At 53.0% G+C, this 25,984-nt stretch overlaps 4 protein-coding genes across 4 annotated transcripts; all 4 read right to left on the bottom strand.

Annotated features, from left to right (window-relative positions):
* Positions 1–1,078: 1,078 nt before the first annotated feature.
* On the bottom strand, positions 1,079–25,984 carry LOC103536408 (protein S100-A4). Its single transcript, XM_030465291.1, has 6 exons — positions 25,879–25,984; positions 25,247–25,401; positions 24,978–25,144; positions 6,532–6,537; positions 1,287–1,293; positions 1,079–1,092 (listed from the first exon to the last, which is right to left on the bottom strand). Exons 2-3 carry the CDS (start codon positions 25,382–25,384, stop codon positions 24,980–24,982), a joined length of 303 nt encoding a protein of 100 aa, XP_030321151.1. The 5' UTR covers positions 25,385–25,401; positions 25,879–25,984; the 3' UTR covers positions 1,079–1,092; positions 1,287–1,293; positions 6,532–6,537; positions 24,978–24,979.
* On the bottom strand, positions 11,885–13,842 carry LOC103536421 (protein MRP-126). Its single transcript, XM_030465289.1, has 3 exons — positions 13,779–13,842; positions 13,078–13,236; positions 11,885–12,221 (listed from the first exon to the last, which is right to left on the bottom strand). The coding sequence occupies exons 1-3, from the start codon at positions 13,785–13,787 to the stop codon at positions 12,030–12,032; spliced, it is 360 nt and encodes a 119-aa protein (XP_030321149.1). The 5' UTR covers positions 13,788–13,842; the 3' UTR covers positions 11,885–12,029.
* S100A7 (S100 calcium binding protein A7) lies at positions 16,885–18,117 on the bottom strand. Its single transcript, XM_008502586.2, has 3 exons — positions 18,085–18,117; positions 17,457–17,676; positions 16,885–17,049 (listed from the first exon to the last, which is right to left on the bottom strand). Exons 2-3 carry the CDS (start codon positions 17,646–17,648, stop codon positions 16,885–16,887), a joined length of 357 nt encoding a protein of 118 aa, XP_008500808.1. The 5' UTR covers positions 17,649–17,676; positions 18,085–18,117.
* LOC103536424 (protein S100-A9-like) lies at positions 20,329–21,168 on the bottom strand. Its single transcript, XM_008502587.2, has 3 exons — positions 21,113–21,168; positions 20,841–20,997; positions 20,329–20,632 (listed from the first exon to the last, which is right to left on the bottom strand). Exons 2-3 carry the CDS (start codon positions 20,991–20,993, stop codon positions 20,432–20,434), a joined length of 354 nt encoding a protein of 117 aa, XP_008500809.1. The 5' UTR covers positions 20,994–20,997; positions 21,113–21,168; the 3' UTR covers positions 20,329–20,431.

Genomic DNA, 25,984 nt, shown 5'->3' with positions numbered 1-25,984 from the left:
GAGGACAGGAGCCACCCAAAAGCTTCCAGGAGAAGCAGGATGGAGCTCACGTTCAGTGCTGAGCATAACAAACTAAAAAGTGTTTGGGGACCGCCAGTGGCTTTCAGCTCAAAGTCATCCCCTCCTCTCTCAGAGACCTGCCAAAGTATTTCTCCTTAGCAGCAAGGTGGATCTTCATGTCTGCAAGGCTCCCCATGTCATCTTTCTGTCTCTCAGACCTTTTCTTGCCTTTATCTTGCCAATAAGGAGCTGGGACCTTTCGAGGTCAACGAGCTTGGTGGGGTGATGAGGTTCCAGGCAACTTTTTAACCAGGACAAAAGGTCATCTCCAGATCTCTGGCTCCAGAAGACACCAGTGCAGCACCAGTTGACTCTTAATTCCTCAGTCTTCATTTCCTGATCTTTGTCATTGAGAGGCTGGAAATGGCCATCCCCAAGACTGTCTTGTAGCTGCTCATCTCCCTTTTGGGGGAAATTCACATCCTTAAGTAAAGGAGGGGAGCTAGAAAACCCCTGAGCCCCAACTCTAGAGGAAGCCCAGGAGGATTTGTCCTCAGCCCATTGGCTGCTCCCTTGGTATCTCTTTCGGACAAAGCATGTAAGAGAGGAGAGAGCAACTTTCCATTCCTTTTTGCCTGAATTATTTCTGGCTTCTTCTGGTGGCAGCTCAATAGCAGGGATTAGACTCTCTGAGTGGAGCTTGATGGGATGGGGCTATAATTATGCCTGGATTTAATTGAACAAAACAAGCCCCAGAGAGGTAAGCCTTTGGAAACCCCAGGCACCCACGGGTTTTTCTATTAAGGACAGGTGAGGCTGGCAATTAGATACTTATGTGGCACAGGAAACAGATAAAAAAGGAATGATTGCCATCACGAGTGAGTCAGGCCAGCAATGTAAACAGAGGGCGGTTTGATGGGGATTGGGTATTAAATTAATAGATTGCTATGACAGAGAGTTGGCTCATTTCCGGGGAAAGGGATCTGAGATGTCTATAAAACTGCTCCGGTCCCAAGGATCTTTATTCCCTCCTCTTGTATCCCTCTCAAGCTCGGGTGAGTCTGGATCTTGCTTCCTTGGGGACGGGGCTGCCTGCAAGGGACAAGGAGCATGGGGATGCTCGTAGGGTGGTGGGATGAATAGAGGGAAGGAAGCCCTTCCTCATGGCTGAGTCATCTTGTGGTGTTTTACTCAACTGGGGAAACCCTCCCTTGGAGGACATGGGGCTCTGCTCCACAGCCAGGGTTCTCCTGGGACCTGGGTGGAATTGCAAATGGGACAGGCACAGGGATGGATGGATGGATGGATGGATGGATGGATGGAGTGCTGGGACATGCAGGAGCCCCTGACATCTCTTCTCTTCCCACAGATCACCCCAAAAGACCACGATGTGTTCCCGTCAGGAGAAGGACCACTGCCACCAGCAGGAACGGAGCACCCGCCAGAGCAGCGGTGGCTGTCACAGCTCCGGGGGGGTGGCTGCCACAGCTCTGGTGGCGGTGGTGGCTGCCACAGCTCCGGAGGTGGTGGTGGCTGCCACAGCTCCGGTGGTGGTGGCGGTGGCTGCCACAGCTCTGGTGGTGGTGGCTGTCACAGCTCCGGCAGCAGCGGCGGTGGCTGTCACAGCTCCGGAGGTGGTGGCTGCCATGGGAAGCCACAAATGCAAAGCCAGCAGCAGCAGCAGCAGATCCATCAGATCCCCTCACAGAAGATGAAGTGATGGGGTGTCCCCCACACCCCGGCACCAAAGACCACGCGTCCCCCAGCTCCCTCCAACCTCCCCATAGCTTTGCGAGCCCCGGAGCTGCCCACCTGCAAACCCTCAGCTCTGCCCTCTGGGTCTGTCACTCCCTGGGGAAGGGACATCACTTGGGCTTCCCTGCTGCTGCCGCCTGATGCTTCAGGCTGGGCTTTGGGCCCACCGGGTGCCCATAAGACAATAAAGCATTAAGTTCTCCAGACTTCTCTTGTCTTGATGTTTCTTTATGCTCCTCAGACTCATTTTCCCATGCACATCATAGGGGTCCAGCTGGATTAACCAACATGCTCCTGCTTTTTGTGCAGAGCTGGTTCCTTCCTGAGCCCTTGTGATGCTCCAGTGCCCAACCACCACTGGTGAGGGATCATCCCTGAGCATCTCCCCTCTCCTCCATCAACCATGACCAACAGGTTCCAAGTGATGGGGAAAGCATAGAAACACCTCTCCACCCCACAGCATGGGCCCTACACCCAGGGGCACTCCAGAACCCCAGGGCTTTGCATTCCTACCCCATTCCCTTGGGGCTTCCCCACCAGAAAAACATTTTCAACACAGCTTTGAGCAACCTCCTACCCAGGGAGGCTGCTGGTGATCACCAGTGGCTCATGAAAATTGGGCAGGCATCATGTTGTACAGTTTTTATTGCTTTTTTTTTTTTTTTCTCTATGGTATTACAACCATTTATGTAAGAAGGAGAAAAATAAGGCTGAAAAATATTATTTTTGGAGTATTTAATATGCAGTAACATCACAGACTGGGCAGCTGATGTTTAATCCATCCAGGCAGGTAAGAGCTGAAGGACCAGATCCTCACAGATCCTCATTAACTGGAGGGCAATTAACTACTGCAGAAAATATCCATCCATGTAGTAAAGTGACCACTAAGTGAATCCTGGTCAGAAAGTCCACATCTTCCCTTGACTTCCCGAAAACTTGCAGTTGGGGATTTAAATATTCCATATATATCACCCAATAATTACCCACAATATTTTTTTCCAGGGGTTCCTATCATCCCCTCCTTGCTATCAAAGCAGCCATGTTTGATTGATTTGTGTATCAGAAAGAATGTTTTAACTGAGAACAGCTGAGGAAAGATGTCCTGCTTTCTCATCCTCTGCCCATCCACTGTCAGTGATATTTCTTTGTGCAGGTTGGTTACACAAAGACACAGCTAAAAGCTTTCCATAAAAGAATAAAAAATGAGGACTGGGTTGTTGGTTTGGGGTTTTTTTTCATGGAAAAGAAAGCCAGAATGCCTTTATTAGATTGAAACATCCTTATAAATGTTGAGGTACCTTTTTTAACCCCCTTCCTCCTGCCAACCCCGTGGGAATTTTGCTGTTGACTTCAGCTGAGCTGGAGATGGATTCCCAAGCACAGACCTTTAATTTTCCCTGGGAAACTGCCACTCTTCCTTCATTATTGCTCTGCAACCTGAGTCAACTAATTGTAAGCTCCTTCCAGCCCTATTGCCTTGTGATTTTTTTCACTTTCTACCCATTAAAACCAAAAGGAGCTGAGGGAGGAAGGGGTCAAGCTCTCAGCTGCTGCTCTGCCCTTGGGTTTCTGAAAAGAAAACAGCAAATCCACCCCCCACACACACCCACCCACCCACCCACCCACCCACCACCTCGCAGCCCAAAAGAGCCACAAAACACCCCAAAGAGACATTGGGACAAAACAAGAGACCCAGGGGTATTTTTGCCTCATGGAGGTAATCCGTGGAGAAGGGCAAGGTCCTCACATGTCCCCAGGCACCAGAAGAGCTGAGAGCCCCAAGGATGATCACCCTGTGCCCACACGGTGCTGGAGCCTCTGTCCTTCACCCAGGGGGCAATTCAGGGATCCTAAAGGAGAAGGAAGGAAACCCATGGTAGGGGTTGCACCTGGGACCACTCCAAAGCTCAGCTGAGGTTGGTGTCCCCTCCCCACCATCACCTGAGGTACCTCTGCTTCACCCTGTAAGCCTGTGTAATTTTATTGGAATTATTTGAGCTGATTATATACTTATTAAATCCTGATTAAATACTCATCTCCTGGCTCTGTCTCATCCTCCCTGATGAATTTGGCTTGCTGGGACAGCCACGAAGAAAAAACAGACAAAGGGAACCATGTGCCCTCTGTTTGGACAATACTTTTTAGTCAATAGAAATGCCATTCTTTATACTATCACAATCAATAAATTGGATTTGGCTTCTGCAAGTGAAGGGCTGTTATTTTTCATCCAGTTTGTCCATAGGCTCTAGGTTATGAGATATATGAAAGATATTCTACACAGGCCAGACACAGGATCACAGACTGCTTCAGGTTGGAAAGCACCTTCAAAGCCCACCCAGTCCAACCCCCCAGCAGTGAGCAGGGACACCTTCCACTGGATCAGAGCCCAGTCCAACCTGATCTTGAATGTTTCCAGGGATGGGGCATCTACCACCTCCCTGGGCAACCTGGGCCAGTGTCTCCCTCAGCATAAAAAATTACTTCCCAATATCCAGTCTAAACCTCCCCTCTTTCAGTTTGCAGCCATCACCCCTTGTCCTATCATTACAGACCTTGCTAAAAGGTTTGTCCTTGCCTTGAGGCACCTCAAATGTTGTCCAGGAGCTTGTCCTGGGGGTGAGCTCTCTCTTACCTCCTTGTCCCTGTGCCCCAGGAGCCGTGGCAGCCACCCATCAGTAGACACAGGGTTTGTCAGAGCCCTTCTTCTTCTTGTTCATGGGCTCTGTGTCTGAATCTGGCAGGTTGGGGATGTACCTGTACTTGCTGGTTGGTGACCTCTGAGAGGAGAAGAGCCCATCAGAAGGGGCAAAGTGGTGAAGCAATGACCAGGTCCCCTTGGTGCAAGTGGTGGGTGTTGCAGGACCCCCGACCACCCCTAAATATTACCCCAACCCTTTCCCCTTCCACTTTTGCACCCTCGAACCCAACCAGTTACCTTGACAGGAGCAAATTCCTGCTGGATCAGCTTCTTGAACTCGCTCCTACTGAATGGCTCCGATTTCTTCCCCTTTCTGGCATTGCCTTGGTAACTCTCCATCATATCAGTGATGGCTTTAATGAGCTTGGACATGTCTCCAACCCTGGAGAGAAGCAAAAGTTGAGGACACAGAAAGGTGGCAGAGGTCAGGAAACCCCTTCCAAAAAAGCCAGGCAAACTCAACACATGTTCAGTTCAGCTTCAGCCTTTCTAAATCTCTTTGCCAGGGGAAAAAAGAAACATCCCTTTGGTAGATGCTGGAAGAGGGCTGCTCACTTGCACCTCAACTCACTTAATTTCTCCACTTTCCCCACTCCCTCTTTAAAGTAAAAAGACCACGCTCCCTGTAGCCATCTCAGGCACTTGTCAGGTTGAATGAATCAGCTCTTGCAGAGGAGGAAAGTGCTGGTAAGGGCTGTTTCCCCACACCCGCAGTGCTCGGGGCTGGGCAGCTCACCCCAGGCTTTGTGTCTTTAGTCCCTGCTGGGAAGAACCGGTTGCAAAATGAGCCTGCAAAAGATAAAAGTTCATTTCAATGACAAATAACTATACAAAAAAAAAAAAAAAAAAAAAAAAAAAAAAAAAGAAAAGAAAAAAGAAAAAAACCACCAGAAAAAACCACCAGAAAACACAAAAAGAAAGAGCAGAGACTCACCCCGTTCACCTGCATCAACCGGGATGGGAGCAGCTCTGGGTAAGCTCCTGGCAGGGTGTCGAGGGGGTGGGTGGAGGGTGAGGATTTCTTCCGGTCATTCCTGTTCTCTGGTTGCTTCTCCACATTGCTCTGCTTCCCAGGGAGCCTCCCTCAGCAGCCTTCACCAAGGAGGATGTTTACCAGAACACCTGGGAAAGGTGTATGTAGGTCAGCTCCTCTCTCTGCGGGCGTTGCTCAGGGACCCGAGTGAGGAGGGATGGGTTTCACCTAAAAACATTCTCCAAAGGTTCTTTCTGTAGAGGAAAGCTCACATTTAGCTTCACACAAAAAGGTTTTTGGTTCGGGGTTTGGTTTGGGTTTGGTTTTGTTTGGGTTTTTTTTTCCCCAAAGTGGTTTTTGGATTTGTGGGGTTTTGCAATGCTGGAAAACATTCTAGACAACAAAACTTTCCTGAAGAAAAGGAGGTTTTAATCTTATCTGTGGGACTGTCCCACATGGCTTCTTGGGCTGTCACTGAGCCCAGGCTGTATTCAGAGGACCCCAGAATGGTTTGGGTTGGAGGGACCTTAAAGTTCATCCAGTCCCACCCTGGCCATGGACAGACACCCCCCTCACCAGGCCAGGGTGCTCCAAGCCCCATCCAAACCTCCAACATTCCCAGGGATGGGGCAGCCACAGCTTCTGGGGGCAACCTGGGGCTCAGCACCCTCACCCCAAAGAATTTCTTCCTCAGATTTCCTCTCAACCTCCCCTCTTGCAGCATAAAATTCACATTGACACCTGCTCAGGCAACAGCAGCAGAGCTTGGGAAGCAGAAGGAGCAGCGAGGTGCTGTGACAGCAACATGGGGACACCCGGTGACACCGGCCCCAGCTGGCCATGGCCAAGGGCATGATGAGCTCCCTCCCGTGGGAAAGTCACTTATTACACACCCTGGATGGGACAGGGACAGCCACCACCTCTCCCAACAGCATGGCCTGGGGCCCAGGCTGCACTTCAGCCATGATGGGGAACATCAACCCAGGGCAGGGCTCCAGGGGAAGAGATGCAGGAGCTGGGGAGATGCTGCAGGGATGATGTGGAGATGGTGTGGGGATCCTGAGGGGATGATGTGGGGATGCTTTTCTCCTCTGCTCTTGTGAGACCCCACCTGGAGGAGTGTGTCCAGTTCTGGAGTCCCTGGATAGAAGGATATTGAGCTTCTGGAACGTGTCCAGATGAGAGCCATAAAAATAATGAGAGGGCTGGAGCATCTTCCCTACAAAGACAGGCTGAGGGATTGGGGTTGTTCAGTCTGGAGAAGAGGAGGCTCTGAAGTGACATGATAGTGGCTTTCCAACACCTGAAGGGGGTCTACAAGAAAGCTAGAGTAGGATGTCTCACACAGGTGTAGTGAGAGGACACAAGGCAACAGTGTCAGACTTGAAGAGGGGAGATTTAGGTTAGACAAGAGGAAAAAATTCTTTCCTGTGAGGGTGGTGACACCTTGGAACAGGTTGCCCAGAGAAACTGTGGACACCTCCTCCCTGGAAGTGTTCAAAACCAGGTTGGATGGGGCCTTGAGCAACCTGGGCTGGTGGGTAGGAGGTGTCCCTGCCCAGGCAGGGGGGTTGGAGTTGGGTGATTTTTCGATTCCTTTCCAACCCAAACCTTTCTAGGATTCTATCATCCTATAAATCTCTGCTGCAGGACCTGATGTGGAGATGCTGAGGGGTTGCTGCAGGGATGCTGCAGGGATGCTGCAGGGTTGCAGGGACCTCTGGCTCTCAGCTGCTTAGTTCCCTGTGTGGTCCCAGCAAAGTCAATGACCCCAGGATTGCTCACCTGGAGAGGGGGTGGAACGTGCCCTCCCTGCTATGAAGGGTGTGCCAGCCTTCATTAAGGGTTCAGGCACCTTCCCAAGATTGCCAGATAGGGGATGAAGCCAGATGAGATCACACTCAGCATCAGCCTTCCCAGGGCTGGCTTGGCTGAGGTGTGTTTGGGAGAGGAGGGGTTCCTGGAGCCAACTTCTGCCTCCCACACCCCACTGCTGACACCACCAGCACAGCACAATGGAGTGGGTTGCAAATGAGATGCAGACCACGGTCTAGAGCTAAATTTGACCCTGGCACAGTGGGATGAGAGGCAGCAAGTCACTGCAAGCCCTCTGGAGAGAGGGCTGCCTGCCACACAGAGCAACCCAGGGGCTGCTCTCCCCTTTTAGGGTCCCCTGAAGCTTCTGGGAGAGGTCAGGGTCAGGTATGGGCTTGGCAGGCAAGTAGGCACGGAGAGCAGCACTGTATTTAATTTGTGTAAATAATTTACATTATTCTGGGGAGTAGAACCTTGCCACATTTCTTAGCACAAACCCTGCAGAGAAACCAACACCCTACAACATCTCTCCCACGAGCAGGGAGCCCACTGCCCACTGGCCGTGCCCCTGAGGGATGTTCAGGAGAGTTTGCCCGTGGGCTGGAGTCCTGGTGATGGCCAAGTGCCAGGGGGGTTGAGCTTTATGTTGGCTGCTCCATATTTCTGTAATATCAGCAGAGACTTTGCCATGGGGATGGGGCACATCCAGGCCTGGGAAAGAGCCCTCAGGAAGAAGGGATGGGGAGGGGTGGCCAGGGTGGTGGCCAGGGTGGTGTGATGGCCACCACCTCAAGAAGGGAGGAGAAGGTAGAAAAATAAAACATTTTTTAGGGAAAGTAAACAATCATGGTTTTAGCAAACTGAGGCCCACAGCAAAGACCAGAGCTATTCTTGAGGCCTCTTGCTAGACCAGAGGCACTCAAAAGTGAATGGGGCAGAATTCCTTAGGAAAAAATGAAACCATGCCCAATGCCTAGCAAAAAAAGTCTTTTTTCTCCCAGCAGAAAAACCTCTCCTTGTCTGGGATTGGGTTAGATTCACTAATCACAAGATGCTTCACACTCAAGCATCTCTGCTCCTTAAAACAGATCCAGAAAGCTGCCTTGATTTCAGGTCTTGATCTGGAAAACTAAATTTTCAGATATGGCCAATCAACGATGGCAGTAAGGAGAGGGAGAACCTTTGCCAGCGTGGCAATGACACCTCCAACCATGGGACTCCTCCCTCCTCTGCTGCCACCTCCACCAGCACCCAACCAGCCAGGGAATGAGAGGAATTAGGAGGAAAATTGCTCTGAATCACTCTGAGCCAGTCCCTTCCTCTGGCTACTCCCTCTGAGCCTGCTGTCACCACGGTGCCATCCCGCGGTGACAGGGCCCCATCCATGGCAGTGTCAGGGTGGCTTTGCTGAGCTCTGGGCACCCCCGTGCCCATGACACCCCCAGGACTGACCAGTTTTACCCCAGCATGGCTTCTTCCTACTGGTGTGTCTGGGCTGCCAAGGAATGGGACATGCAGAGGGCATTGATGTCCCCAAGTTGTCACCCTTCCCGTGTTGGCCATGGAACTGCTGACACCACGTGGAAGGGGCTGGGGGGGGGGGTCTGCAGGAGGCTCAGCAGTGGGTGGAAAGGTCTGTGGTGGGCAGGGGAACCAGGCAGGATTGGGTGTCCAGAGAAGCTGTGGCTGCCCCATCCCTGGAACTGTTGGAGGTTGGATGGGGCTTGGAGCCCCCTGGGCTGTAGGAGGGGTCCCTGCCCATGGAAGGAGGAGTGGGACTGGATCATCTTCAAGGTTCCTTCAACCCAAACCAGTCTGGGTTTAGTCTGGGGTTGAGGTTTAGCTGGGAGGTTGAGCTCAGCCCTAGCTGGATCCCCTCACCCCATCCCAGGGTCCTCCATAAAGCTCAGCCCTGGAGGTTCTCCTTTTTTTTTTTTCTCCACCCCAGAAGCCCTTGGGGGGAGGGCAGCAGAGCCAGGAGCTGGCAAGGTCACCCCAGGGGTGCTTTGGGGAGACACAGTCCTTCAGGCTGAGGCCTTTTTCAGGGTGTAAATGTAAACTGGTGACATTGCCAAGCTCGGGGAGAAGAACTTGGGGTGCAACCCCCCCACACCCCAGCAGGGAAATGAGGAGGGTTGAGCCTTTCTCTGCATTTTCCATTTTTTGGCTGATGTGAGCTGAACGCCGGAGGAGCTGCAGGATTTCTCCCTTCTCCCCATGAAACACAGGTGACAGTATCTGGAAGGACAGCGATCCTTCCCGATGGAGGGATCCCAAGCCACCAGGTGGCAGCAGGGACCTGTCGCAGGATTCCCGGTCCTCACCTTGGAGAAGTCGAGCCCTGGCTTCCAGCCTGGGAATCAAGGATGGGGAGGGGGGGTCTGGAGGAACCCAGATTCCATCACCACCCTCCCGAGGGCACCGGAGCACCTCGGCCATCAGCCTGGATAAAGGTGGTTGGGGTTGAATCCAACACCTTCTTCCTTGGGTGGTTTTGGTGGTTCTTCTGCTTGGGAGCTTCAGGGTCTGCTGGGGTGAAAGGCTGAGGCCAGAGAAGGGAGATGGAGCTAGGGAAGGGTCTGGAGCACAAGGAAAAGGGTCTGGAGAACTTGTGAGGAGCAGCTGAGGGACCTGGAGGTGTTCAGCCTGGAGGAAAGGACGATGAGGGGCTCCTCTCCTGCCAAAGAGGAGGTTGGAGCCAGGAGGGTCACTCTTGTCCCAAGGAACAAATGATGGGACAAGAGGAAATGGCCTTAAGTTGCCCAGGAGAGGTTTAGGTGGGAAACTGGGAAAACTTTCTTCTTGCAATGGGTTGTTCCAGGCTGCCCAGGGAGGTGGTGGAGTCCCCATCCCTGAAGGGATTTGAAAGCTGTGGAGATGCTGAGGGACCTGGGGTAGTGGGGTCTTGGCAGTGCTGGGTTCATGGTGGGTGATCTGAAAGGCCTTTTCCAGCTAAAGCAGTGCTGTGGTTCTGTGGTTCTGTGTGGTTTTGGGGACCACTCTGGGACCCAGCAATCATCTCCACTTACTGACAGCTCTGCCTTAGTGGCCTTGGTCCTGCTGTGCTTGGGGTGTGCGGTGGCTCTGTCCTCACCACCTTGTGTGGATGTGATGGATCCACCAGCCCCGGTGAGTGACACCAGAGGAGTCTTGCACCCCGGATTCTTGGGGAGTGTTGGCAAACATCCTGTTGGATCAGTGCTTGGAGGCTGCTTCCTGCCTGAGTGGTAGAAAAGGCTGCAGGGTGGTTTGTGGGTGCCCCCCTAGCACCCAGATTTGTGTACTTGGCCCCTGTGCAGGGAGACCAGCAAGGTGCTGAGCTCCTGGAAAGCTGATCTGCTGCAAATGGGAACCAAATCACCTTTGTCCTGTGTAGTGAAATGAGGCAACCAGGTGCCACTAATTGCCAGGTAGTGGACATGAGCTTGTGTTAAAGCCACCTGTGCCTGATTAAGGCAGGCCCCCACTGCTCATGCTCATGCCTTAATTAGGCACAGGTGGCTTTAACACAAGCTCATGCCCACTCCCTGGTAATTAGTGGCACCTGGTTGCCTCATTTCACTACAGTCCTGAAAGCTGGGCATGTCCTTATGGGCCACCCTTGGGGACAGGGTACTTGGAGGTGATGGCCTGGAAGGGTGGTGGCAGTGAACCATCCCCACTCCATATCCCCTTGAGTGTGGGGCTCCTACCTGCTCCCAAGACCCTGAAGTGTTGTAGGATGGGGGGTGCATCCTATTTTGGGGTGTAGGATTGAGTGTTGGGTGCAGGATCTGGCTCCAGAAGGGACCTGCCACCCTCTGCAGGCTCAGCTGAGTGGCCTCAGGTCCCTGCAGCAGATTTGTGCCTTACAAGGAGGTCCCTGATGCTTCAGATGTCAAAACAGCCTCCAAAGGAAACTGAAGCAACCTGGGCAGCAGCAGTGAAGCAAACTTGTGGTGGTCTTGTGTTAACTGGGAGGAAAAGGGGGGGGATGAGCAGGGTTGCTTCAGTGCTGCTGTTTTGGGGAAGCTCCTGACAGGTTCCTTCACTGAGCAGGGTGATTTCAGGGCTTTGCCTCACCCTTAGGAAATCACAACTCTTCCTTTTTTTCCCCTCCCCTCTCTAAAAGGCACCTGCAAATCAGGAGCCAGGCTCTGATCACAGTGGGGTCGTGGACATTTCCAGTCCCTCTCCCTCTGGTGCAACCTCCTTGGTGCAACCTCAGGGTGCTCCTGGTGTGAGGGGTTGGGGTTGTTCTTGGTGCTTCTTCACACAGAACCCAACATCTGGACCTTGCTGTAGTAAAATTAAACACAGCCACCCCCCTGGGCACAACAAAAATGCCCTAAAACGGGTGCAATCCACAACTGGGTGCTCATCCACCCCCACCCTTCCTTCCAGCTCTTGCCTCCCACCCCAGCTCAGTCCCAGGAGACATGCAGAGTGTTCTCAGGCTTTTTTTTGCTTTTTTTTTTTTTTTTTTTTACATTTTGAGAGTATAAAGACCCACATTGTGACCACCCTGCTCACCCTGGGTGCCCACCCAACCCCTGAGAACCTGCAGCCTGGTTCCAAGGTGGATTGGCCTGGTTTAAAACCCCACTGGGACAGAGCAAAGTGCAGGACTGACCCAGAGAAAAAAAACCCACAGACACATAGAAGATCTTGAGCAGCCTCAGGGCAAAGCTTTATTTGGCAGCAAAACCACGAAGGATGGAAGGAGGGAGGTGGGGAGAGGGGTGGAGGGGAGAAACCAGGGGCTGTGAGTATTTTGTGGGTGCCTTTGGCCAGGGGCTGCAGTCTGGCTCAGTGGTGCTGCTGCTGCTGGTGATGGTGATGGTGTTTGTGCTGGTGGTCTTCAATATCATGGAGGTGTTCATGGGTGGCAATGGTCACCCGGGTGATCAGCAGCATCACCTCACAGAAGCTGATCTGAGCATCCTTGTTGATGTCCAGGTCCTTCATGATTTCATCAATGGTGGCCTTGTTCTTCACGTTCTGCAAAGAGAGGGACACCAGAATCACAGAATGTTTGGCTTGGGAGAGACCTCCAAGCTGATCCAATCCAACCTTTGATTAACACCACAACCAACTACTAAACCCTGTCCTTAAGGACCAGCTCCAAATGCCTTCTAGATGCCTCCAGGGGTGGTGATTCCACCATTGTCCTGGGCCATTCAATGCCTGACAACTCTCTCAGTGAAAAAAATATTTCCTAATATTTTTATTTCCTAATATTTCTTTCCCTAATATTTTTGTGAGGGCAAAGTCCCCTGAGTCACAGTTCAATCCCTGACCTGGCTGGAACCTTCCCAGGTGCCAGATCCCAAACATCCTGGAGCTACGAGCTGTTCCATCCTGGTGCCATCATCACCCATTGCTTTGGGGACAGCAGGGAGTCACCTGCCACCAGAAAGCCAGCACTGGGCTGTGGGGGCTGCTGAAGACCCCAGGGTGGTGACAGCCACAGAGTTCCCCTTGAACCTGTTGGATTAGAAACACTGCACCTCCTGCTTTAACAAAATGAGTTACCAAAAAAAAAAAAAAAATGATGGGGGTTTTGGCTTGAAATTTCTGCTCTCCTTGCTCCTGGATGGCAAAGGAGCTCTTGGGTTATGTGCTCCTGACTTCTGTAGATAAAGTGCTGAAGGTAAATAAATATCTGGCTGTAGGTTCCCCCAGAGGGATGTGGGCTCCCTTCTTCCATCTTTCTGGAACAAGTTTGGAAAGTAGCAGTTGGCCAGGGACAGTCCAGGCAGGAGAGCAGAGTGGGAAGGGGGTGAATCCAAATCCTGGAGATTTTCAGGCAATGGGATCCAGCCCAGGTCCCTCCCCCTGTTTTGACTCCACTCACCTTCAGGTAGTTCACGAGCTGCTTCTCAATCAAGAGCTTCAGCTCCTTCTTGGTCAGGGTGTCCATGTCCCCCTCCCTTCTTGAATACAGGTGGAAGACATCAATGATGACATTCATGGCCTTCTCAAGGTCAGAGAGAGATTCCTGGGTCTGGGAGGTCTGGAAGAGAAATGATAACTTTAGAAGCCACCTCAGGGAAGGTTGATGGCTTCCCACAGCCTGGTCTTGTTCTTTTTATGGGGATAAATTTGAGTTGTTTGAACTGTTTCTGCTCTCCTTTCTTTTATTTGCTGTTCTCTTTCTCCATCTCAAAGGAGCCTGAAGGATTGAAGCCTTTGTCTGCTCCTGCTCTGGGATGTGCAGTAATAGCTGAGATCTGGGATTTTTAAAGAAAAAAAAGAAAAAAAAGTGCCCTCTGTCATTCAGGCACTGGTGGAGGAGCAAGGATCCCAAAAGGAGAAACCTCTGTGGAGATGAAGAGAGTGAGATCCAATATTTAGGAGCCTCTTTGGTGGCCAGGTTGTGCTGTAGAAAACCTCTTCCAGATGAGACTCTTCCACCCATGGCTTGGACTGGAGATGGTTACCCCCTGCCAGCACCTGAGCAGAGGTTCCCTGCAGCTCCTTGAACCTCACATGGTCCAACCAGCACCTGGAAAAGAGGGAGAAGACCTTAAATACCCGAGGTGCTACTGGACTTGCCTTGCTCATCTTGGTGAAGCAGTGAGATCTCCTCAGGCTGGAGTGGGGCTGCTCCTGAGTGGGGGACCTCTTATAGCCTGCCCACTCCCCTGCCCCACTCCACTGGTTGTGAAATGTCTCTGTTTCACCCAATTCCAGCCCATCTTCGTGACACACTTGAGTGTTGCTTAAGGCTCCAAGGTAGTTCCTTAAAAAGGGGTCTCTGGGGCTTTTCCCGTGGCTTTTGGCACGTACTCTGGCTGGGTGGCAAGGAGTGGCCCTTCACCCCTCCACCTGGCTCTTGGGGCAGCAACTCTCCATCATTCATCTCCATTCATTCTCCATCATCATCTCCACCACAAGTCCATTCCTCTCACCTTTTTCCAGCTTTACTCTCCTCCAGAGTGTTTTCCCATCATGGCACAAGGCAAAGGGGGCCCGGAACATCACAGAATCATGGAATGGTTTGGGTTGGAAGGGACCTTAAAGCTCCATCCAGTTCAACCTCCAGCAGGGGGAAAGGACACCCCCCAGTAGACCAGGGTGCTCCAAACACCTCCACTTCTCCAACAAACCAGCACCACTTGGCCCTGCAGCATCTCCATCCTCTAGACCTGATGGGTCCTGGGCACCCAAGGGCAACGCATCCAACTGTTTCACCAGCATGGCTTGTGTGACACAGGGACAGTGCTAAGGGACCATCTTAATGAAAGCCAAATAATCTGGGATGGGTTCCCAGCCTTGGCAGGGTCTGAGGAACTTCATTTCATCTCCTGGGGTGAGTGACAGCCTGGGCCAAGGGTGGTTTCTCTCCACTTGAGGTGTGCACTGAGTTGAGAGTAGGTGTGGCTGAGAAGTGGCTTTTTACTTCTTAGGAAGACTTCTTGGTTGTCACTTTGTGGCTTCTTTACTTTGCTTTTGTTTCTCAGTGCCACAGAGGAAAGCACTTGGGCTCAAAGCTGCCAAGAACAAAACGAGATTTTCCAGTGCTTCTTCATTAAAAGGTTCTGCCTGTTGACTCAGCTGCCTCCTGTGGGGCTTTGTTCAACCTGCCAAAAATGACCTTAATTCCAGACAAAAAGTGAAGGCAACAACAGGGCCATGGGCAGCCCTGGGGCAAGAGCTCCAGGAGCTCCAGATGAGGTGCTGAGGGGCAGCACTATGCAGGGACCTGCTGGGAGATACAACCCAGTGGCCACCTGGACCACCCCAACCCTCCTTGGGTTTCACAACGTTTGCTTTGAAGCACGGAAGAGCTGGAGAAGGGCTGGGGGTGTTTCACAACGGGGTGTCGGGGTGCTCAGTTGCAGAATTTTGGAGCAATTTCAGGAAACCAGATTTTGGATCATTTTATTGTCCCAGAGGTAGAGAAGGGCAAGGATGAGTTGCAAAATGTGGGATGGGCCAGGGATCACCAAAGAAGGATGGTAGATATGCCCACCAGGCAGCAGAAATGAGACTGAGGTGAGCAGGGACCCCTCCCCCCAGCCCAGGGGGCTCCAAGCCCCATCCAACCTCCAACATTCCCAGGGATGGGGCAGCCACAGCTTCTGGGGGTGACCTGGGACTCAGCACCCTCATCCCAAAGAATTTCTCCCTCCCTCCCTCCCTCCCCAAGATCTCCTCTCCATCTCCCCTCTTGCAGCTGCAAACCCTTCCCCCTCATCCCATCCCTCCAGGTCCTTGTCCCACGTCCCTCCCCAGCTTTCCTTGAGCCCCTTCAGGCACTGGAAGGTGCTCTAAGGTCTCCCCATAACCTTCTCTTCTCCAGGCTGAACACCCCCAAATCTCTCCCCCTGGCTCCAGAGCTGCTCCAGCCCTCCCAGCATCTCCAGGACCTCCCCTGGATCAGCTCCAACAGCTCCGTGTCCTTCTTGTGTTGGGGACCCCAGAGCTGGACTCAGGTTAGTATAGAGGGGGACAATCCTCCCCCTTTAACCTCTGCTGTGCTAGCACAATTTTTGCCTGGCTCTGCACCTCTCCCTGTCCAGCCATGGCTGTAACCACCCTGGAGCTGTAATCCTCACCCTGGGGCTGAGCAACCATCCGTGAACTTCCTGGAACCCCGGAGTGGAAGGAGTGGGAAGCAGGAATGGGGTGGCACAGAAGCAGCCTGGTAGCCCTGGCAAGTGAAAGATGGGGTTGGTGATGGTTGGGGTTGGCTGTGCCCTGAGGACCTGAGCCCTGACAGGGCACCCCGTGCTTGCCAACCATTGCAAAACTCTTTCAAAATCGACACCGAGCGGGAAGTGGTTGGGTGATGGGGGAAGAAGGCATGGCAGGGGTTGTGTCTCTCTAGTTTGCCGTGTTTCATGGAAGGTTTTAATCCAAAATCAGGACCAGGACACGTGTTTGGGTTGGTGGCTGTGTTTTAGCTTAAGGAAGGCAGTGGGCACATTGAGCTTCTGAGCACCTTTGAGCATCAGTGGATGCTCCAGCCATGAGGTGGCATGAGCAGCCACCAAGGAGCTAGAGCAGCCTGGAGGTTTTCCCATCCTGGAGCCACAGGGGAAAAGAAGAGGGGATATTGGGTTGGACATCTTTGCTGTGAGGGTGGGTCCAGGCTGCTCTGAGAGGCTGTGGCTTTCCCACTCCTGGAAGTGTTCAGGGTCAGTTTGGATGGGGCTTGGAGCAACTTGGTGTGGCTGGAGGTGTCCCTGGCCATGTAGGACCTTGGGACCAACCACTGAGCATCTTACTCACCACATCTCCACCATAGACCTCTCCCTTCATGGAGTTTTGGGCACCTCATCTGTGTCAAAGCTTTATCACCACCCCAGGTACCCCAAGCGGGGGTTGGCCATGCCTCTCACATCTGCACCAAGAACCTCGCGTGTCCCCAGGACCAGGAAGCAGCTCTGGGGTGTAGAGAGGGTAGCAAATGGGTTTAGAAATGTCACCAGTTGCCCACCTAACCCCACCAATGAGATGGATGCAAAACAGAGCACAGAGATAGGAAGGACTCAGTCTTCCTTCAAGCAGGAAGAGAGAGAGAGACTTCAAGGACTCAGACATTACTTCAAGTAATTATTTATTATCTCCCAAGCACGAGTGATCCAAGCAGGCAGAAAGCAGCCAGAACCCAATTCCTACAAGCAGCCACCTCCAAGTTTTTCAGGGATTATGCTCAATCCTTGTCTGGCCCACAGCGGTCCTGCCCGTGGCTGATGCGATGGGCGTCATCGGTCACCTTGGCCAAGACGATGACAAACTCCTCAAAAGTCAGCTCTTTGTCCTTGTTTAAGTCTGTCTCCTGGAAGAGCTGCTTCAGGTAGCCAGAACGGCTCCTGTCCTAAAATTGGAGGGCAAGTGGTATGTTAGTGTGGCCCCTGAGTGGGTTGTATGCCCACTGGTGGGAAGGAAGCCAACTTTCCCCTGGAGTGCCCTTAGAAGGGTTTGGAAACTGCAGGATTCACTGTGGTCCTCTCCTACCTTGTAGTTAAAAGCCTGGGTGGACAAGGTCTTGTCCCAAACCTTTTTGGCTTCTCCCTACTCCTGCAGTGGGAGGAGGGATGAGTGGGGATGGTCCCACTGAGCATGGCCAAAGCGGGGCTGATCCCAAAAACCCCCACTGTGGACCACAGTCCTTGGTGGGGACTGTCCTTTGTTCTCCTGGAGGCAACCTCAGCTTCATCCCAGTCTCCCAGCCCCCCCAGATGACCCCTCCAGGGAGCACAACTCAGCTCCTCTGGCACTCACACAGACTTGCAGGAAGTTTGGTGCCTGCTCCTTCATCAGGGTCTTGAAGTCATTGAAGCTGAGGAGGTCGAGCTTGCCCTCCCGGATGCTGTAACGGTGGTAGACATTCACAATGGTGTCCAAGGCCTTTTCCAGGGTGCAGTTTCCAGGGAACTTCTGAGTCTCTGCTTTGGGGGTTGTGCTTGCAGACATGGTTGAGCTCTTGAGGTACCCGGAGAAACTGTGTGGAGAAACCTCAAAGCCATGAGATACATCCCAAATCAGACCCTCCAGGCCATGCTCTTGCCCCCCTTCCTCTCCAGGTACCCCAATGGGGGTGGTTGGATGCACCTCCCACATCTACACCAGGAGCCTCGTGGGTCGTTACCACAGACCCCTGAAGGTCTCTCTCCTTGCCAGTATAACCATTAAACCTCCACTAGCAACGGCCCAGAAATGCCATGAATTTCTACTCGTTGCAACCAGAACCAGTCCCCTACCCTGGCCCAAGCAGAAAGCATCACCCAGGACTCAAAGGGGCATGGCATGAAGGGGTATTCCAACCAACACCTCCCAAAATCACATCTCAAAAAAAAAATCCCTTCTTCCTCAGCTTACTTTCTGCGAGGACCTTCGTGGTGTTACTTACCCAGGTCTTCAAGAAGGGTTTGCAGACAATGGGTTGGTTGGAGTAATCCAAGAGCCTGGGTGGCCCTTTTATACCTGTTCTAGGTCCTCTTTCATAAGGGGTGGTGACACACCTGTGCAAGCAACAGCTTGAGATACCATTTCCCGTACCTGGAAATTGCAAGGTGGGAACTTCTGAACCCCTCCCGGGCTCTCTCATTCCTCCACGAGTATGTTCCTGGTTGCACCCACCCAGCTTTGGAAATGTTGTCTCCTTCCACCCCACTGTCACCCCTGACAGGGCTGAGCTGCTCCTGTGCTGGCTGAAGAATGGCCCAAACCCTTTACACCCCAAGAGGAAGGTGAAGGGCAAGGCTGCCTTGGCAGAACTTGCCAAATCTTTGCAAGTTTTGCAATGTGCTGGAGATTCTGCAGGTTCTGGTGTCGGTGTTGAGGGTTGCATGGAACCATTTTGGTTGGAAAAGATCTTTAAGGTCATTGAGTCCAGCCAATAAATTCAGAAACTTGGACACCCTTGGTTTGCAGTTGGTTTTAATGTAGTAGCTCCATTTCCTACACTATGAGCACCAGCACAGATGAGGACAACTTCCACCTTTTAATCAACTGTTTTCCACCTTATTTTCCATTACTTTCCATTTTCACATCACTTCTACCAGACCTTTGCTCTTGATCTGGAAATTTAGCAGAGGAAAACGGGCACAGAACAAGAAGCAAATCTGAGGTCAGGGTCTTCAGCAGCTGAAGCATCACCTAAAGAGTGTTTTGCAAGAGTCACCTCCATGCCACCCATCTGCTGTCAGCAGAACAGGCGGAAGATTGAAGAGATCATAAAAACATGTAAAAAAATCAGACAATAGCTTCCAGGAAGAGGGGAGGAGCAGAAAAACAAAGGGGTAACTGCGGTTGATGGGTGCGTGTCCCGGGGGCAGCATCAAGAACTGTTGCATGAGTTTAATTCTGGTTATCCCTGACTCACTTAATTACCTTTTCATTTTGTTTTCCCACTCTACTCATCAGGGACTGGTGACAATCTCAAATTGCACCCTCGTTCCACTCTTGGCCTCATAAAGCATTGGCCAAGGTTGGGTTTTGCCCTGTGCTCTTGGGCTCTGAGTTCCCATTTTTTCCCTGTTGTGTTCCCCAAAACTCACAGAGATTTGCCCAATCCTGTAAGGGGGGTGATGGCCAAGTGCCACCTGGGTGACCTGGCAGGATAGTGACTCACGTCTGCTCTGGGTGACAAAGGCTGCTCCTCGAGGGCAAAATTATAGACCCAGAGAGGGATTACCTGGATCATGGGGTGAAAATAACCGTGGAACAGCCTCAGTTTCCCATGAGGCAAACTTCTGGTTTCAGGAGCTGTTGGAAATGTTGGAACTTCCTGAGTCTGAGGGTTCCCTGTTCAGTTCAGTGTCACCCACAGGAGCTCTTTTCCAGCCATGAATCTGCCCCCCAGGAGCCTGTGGTGGTTTGTAAATGTGCTGAGACCTGGGGGGTTCTTAGGGACCCACAGAATGGGTTGGGTTGGAAGGGACTTTAAAGTTCATCCAGTCCCATGGGCAGGGACCCCTCCCACCAGCCCAGGGGGCTCCAAGCCCCATCCAACCTCCAACATTCCCAGGGATGGAGCAGCCACAGCTTCTGGGGGTGACCTGGGGCTCAGCACCCTCAAATTAAAGAATTTCTTCCTCATGTCCAACCTCAATCTTTCCTCTTCAAGTTTTAACCCATTTCCCTTTGTCCTCTCCCTACACCCCCGTGTCCAAAGCCCTCCCCCAGCTTTCTTGTAACCCCTTCAGACACTGGAAGGTTGTTCTGAGGTCACCTCAGAGCCTCCTCTTCTCCAGACTGAACAACCTCAGTCCCTCAGCCCTCCCAGGGAGGTGCTCAACCCTCTGAGCATTTGAGTGGCTCTGCTCTGGACACGTCCTTGCCCCACACTAACAAACCCATCTGACTTTATTGTGTAGAGGTAACAGCTTTTTGGAGGCTCATTTTTCTGCTGTGTTGGGACTTACAAGACAAATGCTTGGTTGCTTTGAAGTTTGCAGAAGCATTGCAGGCATCCCCAGCACCCTTGTCTTGGGTGGGTGCCTGGTTTCCCAACCCTTCCCCAGTTCAATCTGCATTGAACACCACCCCTCACCCCAGTCACAGGCTGGATGCACCTTGCATCCTCCCTGGAGGTAGCAGAACACAGAATGCAGCTGCTTTTGGTGCTTGAAGAAAGATTTTATTTCAGTGCTACCAGCACAAGGAGGTGACAAAGCTTTAGCTACAAGTTTGTGCTTGGAGACAAAGGGTGACACTGCTGGGAGAGCACAATCACCCTGGGAATCACTTCACTTTCAGTGGCCGTGGTCGTGGTCATGGTCATGACTGTGGTCCTGGCCGTGCCCATGGTCATGGCCTTGGTGGGACCTCTTGTGAGCCTCAATGACTACGAGATTCAGGGTGGTCAGGAACTCAGTGAACTTCAGGCGCCCGTCGTGGTTGCCATCAGCTTTGGTGAAGAGCTTGCTGATGTAGTCATCTACAGAGGTGTTAGCCTGAAAAAGTGGAGGAAAAAAGAGTCATCCTGAAGCATAGGGGTCACCCCACCACCCCACAGCTATGCCACAGGGTTCAGACTATAAAAAAAACCAAAAAACTCTCTGCCTTTTGGGAGCCTCTTGGACACCCCCGTGTCCCAAGGAGGCCACAAGACCTGCTAGCTCTGGGCAGCCTTAGGGGAACTGGGTCGGGACTGGTTCTTACTGGGAGGGTGTTGTGGAGGAATGGTTGGGCACTCTTCTTCAGCAGCTCAGAGAACTCATTCTTGCTCAGGTAGTCATCCAGGGGGTTCTTGATAGCGTACTGGTGGTAGATGTTGATGACGCATTCCAAGGCGAGCTCCAGGTCGGTTTTCATCTCGCTAGGGAGAAAAAGGCAGCAAAATGTTAAACCCCACTGGAGGAGAAGGACTCCCCTTCTGGAGCCCCAACCCAGCTCTTCCAAAAGCACAAAGCCACCGTTTGCCAAGGACTTACTCAGCTCTGGGACCAACTTCTGCAGACAGGAGGGAAGGAGCGGGCAGGAGCAGTGATGGGGAGGTGGAGGTGAAAATCCCTTTTATACTCTCCCTGAGCTATGATTTGTGACACCTTCAAATTTTCTTCGAGGCAATAAGCCCAGGAATTGTGCAAGGCTCTGTAGCACGCCCAGGTGGTGGTTTCTTACCTGCTCCAGGAACTGGCTGCTCAGGAGGGAGGGGAAGCACCCGACTCCTTATGGCAAAACAAGGAAACAGCAAAAGGAGCCAGGATCGTGGGTCAGGGGTGGTGCAGCCCTTCACCAAGAGCTGGGGGACATTTCTCAGAGTCTGGGGACAGGGAGCTTTTCCAGATCTCCTAAATGTTGCTAAGGGATGGTCCGCAATGGGATGATGAAGGTTCTGAGACCTCCTGGCAGCCTTCCAGGACAAAAGCTGCCAGAGGGTCCAGAAAAGCTGGGGAGGAACTTGGACAAGGAGGTGGAGTGATGGCATGAGGAGGAAGGGTTTCTAGATGCAAGAGGGGAGATTGAGATGAGGCAGGAAGAAGAAATTCTCCATTCTGAGGGTGGTGGGACCCTGGCTCAGGTTTCCCCAAGAAGCTGTGGCTGCTTCATGCCTGGTGGTGTTGAAAGCCAGGTTGAGGTCTGGTGAGTCCTGGGTCCAGTTCTGGGCCCCTCAGTTCAAGAAGGAGATTGAGGTGCTGGAGCAGATCCAGAGAAAAGCAAGGAGGCTGTGAAGGGATCCAGGGCAAGATAAAGGGCAGAGGAGGCCCCTCTGGAGAAGAGGAGGCTCAGGGGAGACCTCATCACTCTCTGCAACTCCTTGGAAGGAGGTTGGAGTCACGGGGGGGTCGGGCTCTATCAGTCAGACAAGAGGCCATGGGCTTCAGCTCTGCCAGGGAAGGGTTAGGTTGGGAATTAGGAAGGAATTCTTTCCAGAGAGGGGGATCAGGCATTGGAATGGGCTGCCCAGAGAAGGGGTGGATTCTCCGTGTCTGGAGGACTTTAAGATGAGCTTAGATGTGGCACTGAGTGCCATGGGCTGGGAACCATGGGGGGTGTGGATCAAGGGTTGGACTTGATGATCTCAGAGGGGTCCTTTCCAACCCAAATAATTCTGTGGATGGGACTTGGGGCAACCTGGGCTGGTGGGAGGTGTCCCAGCCCATGCAGGGGGTGCAACTATAAGATTTTTTAAGGTCCCTTCCAACCCAAACCATTCCATGACTCAGTGCTGGTTCTTCCCCACGGTTTCTCTCTCCTGACACTCTTCAATTTGCCTGGAGGCTGCATCTACCCTCAGCTGGGGCTGCCCAAGCCATCTCACCCCCCCGTCACCACTCCAAAATCCTGAGCAGAATTCCTCCTGAATCATTTCTTATCCAGGGAGCTAAGGCAGACATGACAAATCCAGACATGCCAACGTGCAGGAAAGGTGCCAGCCAGGCTCAGGAGGTGACATTTCCCGGCAGCCGTAATTGCTGGGTGACAATAACCCAGGATGAGGCCAATCACCTCCTCTTCCCGGCACTGGGGGAGGACACCTTGGTACTTGCAGAAGACCTCACGGTGTCCCCAAAGCCTGGCACGGGCTGCCCAACCCTGCATTTGGGGAAGGACAATCCGAGGGAGTGTGGCCCAGGATGTCCCAGTTCTTCCCCCCAAGTCTATGTGTGGTGGTGGGGTTGGCACAGGAGGAGGTGGGAAGGTGATCATGGGAAGGTGATGAGACATCTCCCCTGATCCAGGAGCAGGAGGAACTGGTGCCAAAATTAAAAAAACAAACAAAGAAACAAAACCTCCATTGCAAAAGAGTGGAACAAAGGAGAGGTTGTGTGATGGAGATGAGGGGGGGAGCCACACAGAGAAGGGGACACAGGTTCAGCATCAGCTGGAGGAGATGGGACACCCGTGAAGGGATGTGCTGGTGCCACGTGCGGAGGTGGGAGGAGACACGTGGGCACCATGGGGTGAGCAAGAAGGGTTGGACTTTTCCAACCTTGATGGTTCTGTGATTCTAAGGGACAGGCGTGGACCATAGGGCAGGTGAGAAGGGACAAACTTCCACCATGGAGTGGATAAGGAGGGAGAGGTGTGGACCGTGGGTCCTCAAGCTGCCATAAGCTGCCCACCCCGTGGCAGAAGCCACCTTCCCACACACCAGAAGGTCCTGGCAGGTGCTGTGGCAACCCCATCCTCTGGTGCTGGAGCCTCCGTGGGGTGTCAGGTAGCTTCTCAGAGCTGGGAGCATCAGTGCTGCAGGGATGGAGCTGGTGTGGCCCAGGGGGCAGGGTGGTGGCAGGGGGATGGATGGGTGCAGATGGGTGGGAATGCCTGTGCACGACTCCAAGCAGTCCCAGGTGAGGCATAAAAAGGGTTTGTGGGAGGATCCCTTTCCTCCCAGGTCCTGGGTGCCAGCAGGGTGCAGCCGTGTTCTCTGCTGGGCCACCAGGGCTGGAGTGATGGATGTTTGGGGTTTTTTTATTATTATTATTCCTAATACTGGCACTTGGGCGAGCACTGGGAGTCAGAAGCCACAATTTGTGGAGCTGGTGAAGGTCTGGTTGGTGAAGGAAGGGGTGAACTCCACATCTGGAAGATGGCAGACAGCACATCTGGAGCCCAGCTCACAAGCCTGGCTTGGTGGCAGCTCCTTGTGGGGACAGGAAATGGGACCAGGAAAAAGGAAACGGAGGTTTGGGAACATGAAGAGGGTGGGCAGGGCCCTGGCTCTGCATTTATAGCCAAGGGCTGTGTCCTCGTGTCGGCCGGGGGGGGCAGTGGGGTGCTGGGGGTGCTCCTCCTCTGCGTGTCACAACCCCACCCAGAGCAGGAACTTTGGCAAAACTCCAGTGCCCAGGGCTCCCCTTGGGCTGGGGAAGGGACAAGGGTTCTGGAGGTGCTTCCCAAGGTGGAAGGTTCTGCCCCATGGAGCAGCAGGTGTGGGGGGCTGGATGCTGTGACCCTCCAAGAGCTTAATTATGGGTAAACAAAAAAAGTGCTGTCAGCTGGAGGCATTAATCATAGAATGGGTTGGGTTGGAAGGGACCTTAAAGACCATTTAATTCTGCACCCCCTGCATGGGCAGGGACCCCTCCCACCAGCCCAGGGTGCTCCAAATCCCATCCAACCTCCAACACTGCCAGGGATGGAGCAGCCACAGCTTCTGCGGGCAACCTGGGGCTCAGCAGCCTCAGAGTGAAGAATTTCATCCAAGTGTTTCCCCTAAATCTCCCCTGTCCCTTGCACGGCCATGAAACAGTTACACAGACTGCAGGGCAGGGTGCTGCAGGGCAGGGTGCTGGCTGCTGACTCACAGGAACCTGAGCAGTGGGGATCTGCCCTGTGGGTGGTTTGAGGGCAGCACAGCAAACTCCACCTGGGAATCCAACAATGAGGGTTTAGGTTGGAAGAGACCTTGAAGTTCATCCATTCCCACCCCATGCCACGGGCAGGGACCCCTCCCATCAGCCCAGGGGGCTCCAAGCCCCATCCAACCTCCCACATTTCCAAGGATGGGGCAGCCACAGCTTCTGGGGGTGACCTGGGGCTCAGCACCCTCACTCCAAAGAATTTCTCCCCATGATCTCCTCTCTATCTCCCCTCTTCCAGTTCAAAGCCATTCCCCCTCATCCCATCCCTCCAGGCCTTTGTCCAAAGTCCCTCCCCAGCCTTCCTGGAGACCCTTCAGGCACTGGAAGGTTTCCCTGGAACATTCCCTTCTCCAGGCTGAACAACCCCATCTCTCTCACACCCCTGTCCCTGGGGCAAGAACCCCTCATTGCAAAGCACACAGAGAACTTTGTTTTAAGGAATTTTATTAAAAGAGCATCAAAAAAGGGGCTGGGAGGTCATGGGGACACTCATTTCTTGTGGGGCATCTTGTCGGGGTAGTCCTGGAAGAAGTCATTGCACATCATGGCCATGCAGGCCAGGAAGGTCACATACTCTTGGAAATCCACCTCGCTGTCACTGTTGCTGTCCAGGTTGCTCATGAGCTGCTGTAAGCTGGCCTCACTGGTTTGCCTCTGCACAGGGAAGGGTTAAAATGAGATTTTTTTTCATCAAGGGCCACATCCCCATGTCCCCGAGTCACCCGCAGGACGTGGCACTCCCTGCCCCACACTTACACTGAAGCTGGGCAGCTCCTTCATGAGCATCTCCTTGAGCTCTGTCTTGCTCAGCTTGTATTTGTCTCCTTCCTTCCCTGAGTACTTGTGGAAGGTGGAGACCATGACTGCCAGGGACTGCTCCAGTGGGGATGCCATGGGGAACACCAGGAATCCTGGAGGCACCAACAGCAAAAGGTGAGAGCAGAGTCAGTGTCCCCAGATAACCCCACACCAGGAGAGGGGGGGGGTCTGGTGACCTCCCCCAGACACCACCAACTTGTCATTTTTTGCACTCCTGGACACCCAGCAGGTTTTATCCCCATTTCCTCCTTCATTTCACCCTCCCACTGGCTGCCAGACTGGGCCTTGCCATCCAGTACCGGTACTGAGTGACCCCCAAAAAGTCAGTGGGGAGAAGATGGGAGAAAGGGAACATCCCCCATGCCCCAGCCAGGTAGGGAGGGGACACTCGAGCAGTTTTCCAGCCCTGGGTGGTGAAAACAGCCTCAGATTTCAGCCCCCTGCAGCAGCAGCCTCACACTCAGCCCCGGAGGAAAAAACTCTGCAAAAGGGGAGGGGGGGAGGGACCCGACTGCAGCAACATCTGGAAGGAGAAGGGAGCATCGGGGAGGGGGGAAATAACAACTCACCAACAGCTCGAAAGGAACGGGACACGACAGGAAGGGCAAAAAGCGAGGCGTTGTCAGGCCATGGAATTTATAGCCCCGCCTGGGCCACCTCCCTTTGCGGGACCGG

This window comes from Calypte anna, chromosome 25, assembly GCF_003957555.1.
Source record: "Calypte anna isolate BGI_N300 chromosome 25, bCalAnn1_v1.p, whole genome shotgun sequence".
NCBI classification, from domain to species: domain Eukaryota; kingdom Metazoa; phylum Chordata; class Aves; order Apodiformes; family Trochilidae; genus Calypte; species Calypte anna.
This window is presented reverse-complemented; position numbering and strand designations above follow the sequence as displayed.

Coding starts and splice junctions, on each gene's coding strand:
- LOC103536408 (XM_030465291.1), bottom strand. CDS start 25,384: ATGGCATCCCCACTGGAGCAGTCCCTGGCAGTCATGGTCTCCACCTTC. Junction 25,145..25,246: donor AGGAGCTGCCCAGCTTCAGT/GTAAGTGTGGGG, acceptor TTCCCTGTGCAG/AGGCAAACCAGTGAGGCCAG.
- LOC103536421 (XM_030465289.1), bottom strand. Junction 12,222..13,077: donor AGCTCGTGAACTACCTGAAG/GTGAGTGGAGTC, acceptor CTCTCTTTGCAG/AACGTGAAGAACAAGGCCAC.
- S100A7 (XM_008502586.2), bottom strand. CDS start 17,648: ATGTCTGCAAGCACAACCCCCAAAGCAGAGACTCAGAAGTTCCCTGGA. Junction 17,050..17,456: donor CAAACTTCCTGCAAGTCTGT/GTGAGTGCCAGA, acceptor CTCCAATTTTAG/GACAGGAGCCGTTCTGGCTA.
- LOC103536424 (XM_008502587.2), bottom strand. CDS start 20,993: ATGAAAACCGACCTGGAGCTCGCCTTGGAATGCGTCATCAACATCTAC. Junction 20,633..20,840: donor TCCTCCACAACACCCTCCCA/GTAAGAACCAGT, acceptor CCACTTTTTCAG/GCTAACACCTCTGTAGATGA.